This window comes from Lottia gigantea (genome assembly GCF_000327385.1).
Source record: "Lottia gigantea unplaced genomic scaffold LOTGIsca_51, whole genome shotgun sequence".
NCBI classification, from domain to species: domain Eukaryota; kingdom Metazoa; phylum Mollusca; class Gastropoda; family Lottiidae; genus Lottia; species Lottia gigantea.
The window spans coordinates 243,761-250,911 of NW_008709752.1; the positions used below are offsets into that span (position 1 = coordinate 243,761).

At 34.0% G+C, this 7,151-nt stretch overlaps 1 protein-coding gene across 1 annotated transcript; it reads right to left on the bottom strand.

The window, feature by feature from the left end:
- Positions 1–1,060: 1,060 nt before the first annotated feature.
- On the bottom strand, positions 1,061–1,672 carry LOTGIDRAFT_165345 (hypothetical protein; the record flags this gene model as incomplete). The annotated part of the gene is made up of 1 exon (XM_009062364.1): positions 1,061–1,672. The coding sequence occupies one exon, from the start codon at positions 1,670–1,672 to the stop codon at positions 1,061–1,063; it is 612 nt and encodes a 203-aa protein (XP_009060612.1).
- Between the last annotated feature and the right edge of the window lie 5,479 nt (positions 1,673–7,151).

The following is a 7,151-nucleotide window of genomic DNA, read 5'->3' on the forward strand; positions in this document are numbered from 1 at the left end:
CTGACAAGGGATATTGGGCTATAAATTTCGGCTACTCCTAGTGCTTTTTCAATGTGACTGAACATTGTCTACTTCTTGTATAGAAGAATGTACAGGTGTTCCAAATTTATGTTCAATGATGAGACCTGAATGTCTCTCGACAAATTTTGTCAGTGCTGTTACCATTATGGAATTTTTGTTTTGAGGAACACACGCGTCAGACCATAAAATCAGATGATTAATATTTGGAATATCTTCGCACACTTTTTGTAATATAACACACAAAGCACTTGCAATTTCATTAGCCCCCTACCCATCATATTATCTGCCCATATTGCATTATAAGCCACTTTGTTATAAGAACAATGTGCTGTTAAATTTAAAACCGAAAGCTTTCTTTTATAAAAGAAATTTGAAACTGAAGCTCGCGGACACGTCATGACATTTTGCATATCAAAGCACACAACTACAGAATTATCTTTTCTGTTTCTATCCGTGTCCCTTTCTATTTTTGTTTCTTGCTTTAAGTTCAAATGATCACGTAATGTTTGAGCATTAATTTCATTAACGTTTGGTTGGGAGGTTAATATTTTGTATTTTTCACACGTGTCACACTTGCCTTTTTTCGGGACATGGAATCCAATGTTAAATTCCAAATTAAAAAAATCTCGATAAACATATAATTTAAGGGTTTTATTTCATCTCTATTGCAGTTGTCAACATATAGATTGTACATTTTTTGTACAGTGAGCCCGGGCTCTAAATACTGTCTCTTGGAATTTGCCCTACAATAATGTGAGGGAATAGTAGGAAACGATTTAATATGGTTACGAATTATTTCCTTTTGGGGTTCAGTATTGATAATATTTTTACAACTATGTGCACCACGCTTATCACTGTATCTGATATTTCCTCTTTCATCTTTTTCATGAAAAGTTTGGATTCGTGCCTGGCTTATATCCAGAGTATCTAAGTAAAACTGTTTGCACACACGTATATTTTCATCACTTTTTTTCAAATGATATTTATATGTAAACTGCTTTCTACTAGTAAATTCAGTATTAGGCAATCTAGTTCTTGCCTAACGTTCTTTACTTGTAGTTTGGCTATAGAAAATCTTTTTCTGGGAGTCGTTAAGAGTCCAAAACTCCGTGTAGATTTGTAGACAACCATCATATGAGAAATGTTCACAGCATTTGAATCTACATGTATGATTTGTGTCATATTTCAGTGATCTTTTTTGCTGTAGGTTTCCGTTTGAGTCCGTATATTCTTTTCCTGATTGTCGTCTCCTTTTTCGTACATTTTTCGCCCATTCTGCTTGGTTTTTCTTCCGTTTTCGAGAAGGTCTGGATTCAGCATTTGCTGTTTCGGGAATTTTAGCATTTTTATCACTATCTATTATGGTTGAGATATTACTTTCGTTATCTATTATAACATTTGCTGTACTGAGTTCAGTGTCGGGAATTACGTATGTTTCGTCCAAAGTTATTTCAAAAGATTCATCATTAGATATATTTTGAGCTGCTGGTAAGATTTCATTGATATTATTTTGGTAAGAAAGGGGTATGTTAATGGCTGGTTCTACAGATTCAAAATGATCAGACGAGGAATCATATTCACTACAATCATTGTCAATATCAAGGAAATCCAAAACTTCTAAGGCATTCTCAACTCCAAATTTTTTCTCCATACTTGTCAATTCTGAGGATAAAAAATCGACAGTTCTTGTACTTTAGTTCAATTAACACAAAAAATTCTCTTACAGTTATATATCTAGGGATATTTAATATGCAGCATGTAAGTGTATCATAAGTATGATTTAAGAGTTCCAGGCTAATTGGAATTCCAGAAATATCGATTGTCTTAATAGATTTTTAGATGTTTGCAATTTTCAATTGTATCTATTTTAACATCACAAAACGATATGTACAGTTGAACAAGTTTAGAACAACATTTTAAAACATGAAAATCTGAATTGTGTAAATTAGGTGTTTCAGACAGATCCAAAAACTCAAGATTAGGCAGATATTTAAGGAAAGAAGTTGTTGATAAAACGGATCCTGAAAGGTTTAACCACGTTAGTTTAAAATTAATTATAATGCTTTAAAAATCAATTTTATTTACTAGCTTATAATGGTTTATGAAGTTATAAAATCACCAAACATACTTTACATCCATTGAAATTTAGCCAAAATCTTCTTAAAATCACACCATGTGAAATTTTGTCAAGGCAAGGAAAAGAGAGAGAACTGTTAGTTGATTTGGCGTCACGTGATGGTACGTACGGATTGGTTTCTGGACATAGAACACTATGGAAATAAGTTTAATACCAATAATGAATATATACCATACTAATATAGCCTGTATTTATGTATGAACAACCTTTCACATAATTACAATTTTATCAGGAGATAGAACTTTCCAAGCTCATTTCAACGGTACCAATAACTCATGTTTTTCAAAAAGTGGAGATAGAACCTTACAGACCTGAGGTGACGACTTGATACAAAAATTGGATTAGGTAGAATGATAGGTCCCTTTGATCAACCTCCTAACCTTGGAAATCTTAGAATTTCTCCCATAGAAATAATTCCAAAATCTTCCTCTGGTTTTAGATTAATTACTCATTAACCTACCCTGCTGACAAGGGTGTTAACGATTTTATAGATCCCAAATATTGCGAAGTAAACTATACATCTTTTGACACTGTGATTGACATGATTGCCAATTTGGGCGAAGAAGCAGAACTTGCAAAAGTGGATATCAAAAGTGCCTTTAGATTACCAATAAATCCTCAGGATTTGAACTTTTAGGTATTGAATTTAATAATAAGTTTTACGTTGACATTTTTGCATTGGTTAGTGTCATTTTTTGTGGGAAATCTACTGTTGATCACTATTCGGATGATTTCATTTTTGCTGGTCATGTAAATACTAATGATTGCTTTGAGCTGAAATATTGATTGGAAAATTTGTGTTTAGAGATTGGCATTCCCCTTGCAGATGACAAGTCAGTTGGTCCAACAAAAATTTTGCTATTTCTAGGCCTTGAAATTGATACTGAATTGTTGTGTATTCGTATTCCAGGTGCCAAGTGTCAATCTTTACGTGGTAGACTTATAGAACTGTTAGGAAAGAAAAAAGTTCAATTAAGAGAATTTCAGTCAGTGGCTGGCTGGTTGAATGTTTTCACTAGACGTACTTTTAATGACAGTTCAGGTAATCCAGATTTAGGATGTGGCGCATTTTTGGGGAATCAGTGGTTTTTTTATCATTGGCCTGACAGTTGGAAAAATACTGGAGTTTTCAGAGATATGACCTTTTAAGAGATGATACCTATCGTCTTAGCACTTATGGTTTGGTGAAGTAAGTTGTCCAACAAACGAATTTTACATTGATAATCTATCTCTAGAGTATATATTAACATCTTTAACCTCAACTTCAAAAAGAGTAATGTCACTAATTAGACCTTTTGTTTTGGCAACTATGAAATTGAATGTCATTTTTAAACATCAGCATATAAGTACCCTTGATAATGGTATTGCTGATTCAATATCTCGTAAGCAGTGGTCAAGACTATTCAGCTTAGTACCCGATGCAGATTCCATCCCACAGCCAGTTCCACTAGAATTTCATCAAATGATCTGCAGCTTGAAGCTCAACGATTGCTGAACTACCTAATATAGATCTGACTGCAATTTAGATAATATTTGGCCTCCGCCTCTTAACCATATCATACAATGTATTGCCTACTTATCCTTGAAAGGCTTGACTTATTCAACTGCAAAAGTTTACATTTCTTCAATTGGCTATCATTGCAAAATAAATAATTTCATTGATACAACACAAAATTTTACAGTTTCTAAAATATTAGATGGCTGTAGAAGATCTAGAGGTAGTAAAGATATACGATTGCCGATAACACCAGAACTTATAATGCGCATGTGTCACGTCATTCCGAGCACTGTGTCTATTGTTTATAAATCTACACTATTCAAAGCTGTATTCTCATTAACTTATTTTGGTTTCTTTCGTGTTGGCGTGATAGCTATATGCAAGGGAAATAACTTAGCATCTGTACTTAGCATTGAAAATTTGGAAATTGATTGGAAAAATTTTTTGATTAATGTTACTCTTACACAATCTTAAACTGATCAATTTGGCCAAGGAGTTACACTATCACTTTTCTTAACCTCAAAGAATTTTTGAGAATTCGCCCCAAGCAATCTGGTCCATTGTTTTGCCATTTCAGCGGACATTCTCTCATACGGTACCAATTCACTGCCTTTTTAAACAAAACCATGAAATATTTAAATTGTGAGGCATCTCGCTATAAAGCTCACTCCTTCCGTATAGGAGCTGCTATCACTGCAGCTTTGATAGGCATACCAGATGACATCATTATGCAGGTCGGAAGATGGAAATCATCAGTTTTCAAAACTTATGTTAGAACTCCTCTCGCCCGCATTCCAAATCTTTATTAATCATATAATTTGTCAACGTTTTTCAGAAACAATCAAAGTATGGTGTGTGGGATCCTCCCTTATAAAGAGAGCCTTCCTGTTTTCACGACAGATGGACCTAACTAAGGGATGGATGATTGTACCTAATGGTGGCAAAGATACAGTCGGTTAACATTATGCAAACTCAAATACCAACTTCGTCATTTACTAGAATTAGAAGGGCCTCCACACTATTTATTAATTCACTGTGGTTGAAATGACTTAGGTCTTAAGCCTCTAGGTGAGCTATATAAAAAGGTTGCAAACTTATTGGCAGAAATTCAGCGAATGTTCTCTGTTTCAAACCTAATTTGGTTACAGGATTTGCCAAGAATGCATTGGAGATACGCAAGAAATAATGAAAGCATTGATAAATGTACAATAAGACTAAATAGCTTTGTTACTAAAAGAGTACTTAAAAAGGGGGGGGGGGATTACTGCATCAAGTATGAAAATTTGGGCCGTTGTAACTCATATTTTGTGGATGATGTGTACTTGTCCCATGAGGGGAATGAAATTTTTTTGAGTACTATCTCTTAAGAACAAGGGCAATAACTCATACTAAATATTTTTCAATTTTTCCAATTTTCAATAGGCCTTATCCTTGGGTGATAACAAACACTCACACCAAGTTTCGTCAAAATCCATCAAGAATTGTGCCTTCTTTAGTGAGTGATTCTAGAGTGTTTACAAACTAAAATAGAACGCGTTTTCAAGAACTAGGGCAATAACTCATACTAAATATTTTTCAATAGGGTTTATCCTAATGCGATTACAAAGACTCATACCAAGTTTCATCAAAATCCGTCATGAATTGCACCTTCTAGAGTGTTTCAAGAACAAGGGCAATAACTCATTGTAAATATTTTTCGATTCGTCTGATTTTCAATAGGGTTCATCCTTGGGTGATTACAAACAACCATACTAAGTTTCGTCGAAATCAGTCAAGAATTGTGCCTTGTAGAGTGTTTACGAGCAATTGTGGACGGACCGACGGACGGATATGGGTGACGGCAATATACGCTCCACATTTCATGTGGGCGTATAAAAAACGCATACAGAAACAACCGGTCTGGTTTGATGAGGAGTGTGAAAGATTGAACGCAGAAAAATATATTAGTTTCAACAGATTTAGAAGATCCAAGAACAATGACCATTACAAGGACTATCTTCAGACACCGAATGCTTTCAGAGATCAGTGTACCGCGAATAAATTGGACATTGCAATCGCTTGATATTGAGAGAAAACTTAACCTCCCTGAAACATTGTGGATGAGAAAACCTCTTCAACTTAACATTATTCAATCTGAGGAAATCTCTAAAAGCCTTCGAGATATGAAAAATGTGAAGTGGCATCGATAGTTTTTGTACAGCCATTATTACAGAGAGTTCTTGTGCCAGTTTGAAAGGCTGTATTTAATAAAATATTCGACTCCGGAATTGTCCCAATAGAGTGGACACAAGCTATCATATCTCCTCTTCACAAAAATGCTGTGCGGAACTGTGTTGAAAATATAGAGGTATTTCATTACTACCCGTTATAGGGAAACGTTTCTTTAATGTCTTATATAACAGATTGTCGAAATGGTGCGACGAAACCACAAATTGGTAGAATATCAAGCAGGCTTCCGCAAGAAATACAGTACAGTTGATAAAATATTTAACCTGGAGGGCCTTGCGTCTTAGTACATTTCTAAAAAAAGGTGGGAGGCTCTATTGTTTAATCGTACATTATTATATACAGTATAAATATCTTGTGGTGTACAACTAGATCACAACCTCCAGAATTGCTTACTTTTATAGAGAATCCTTTCATGAACTGAAATTTAAAAGTAATTAATTGATGTATTGTGATATATAGGATGCCACCGTAATATTTAATAATGTTCTTAACTAGGTTGTTTCCCTTTAGTGTGGGCACTTAGCAATATTGTGACGGTCTTTAAAGCAGGTGCGCCTAAAAATACAAATAACTACAGAGGAATTACTATTGTTTCATGTCCTGGAAGGCTATTTACTTCGATAATACATAGCAGACTAGTTAAATTTGACGACACCCACGAAATCATTTCTGATGCTCAGTTTGGCTTCAGGAAAAACCTCTCAATAAAATATGCCATATTTATTCTTCAGTCACTGGTCAAACATTTGTTAGATTTTTTGTATAGATACACTAATAAGTGGGATGAAAAATAATATCCCAAAAACTAAGATTGTAATCTTCATAGATATTTTAATATTGAAACCAGGTTTTCATTTTTTGATACATTTCTAGTATGGTGCAGAAGTATGAATATTCCATGTAGCCACAGACAGAGAAAAATTACATTAAAACTTTTTTCAAATAACTATTGATACCAGAATCAGTACCAACTCTAGTATGGTTTATTATGAAACGGCGATATCCTTTACGGTCATTAAGTATTGCTTGAAACTTTTACATACGGGTAATAAAATCTTACGAAACAGTTATACTAAAATGATGGAACATAATGACTGTTGGATTTTAATGTAAAAGTTGGGGTTTGGTTTTATTTGGGAAAATCCTTATACTTACATTTAACATAAATTATTATATATTTTTAGACAAGAAACATATAATGATATTTGTATCTCCAATAAAGGTTTTATCTTTCAAAAAGATCACAAAACTACAAAATTGGAGCTC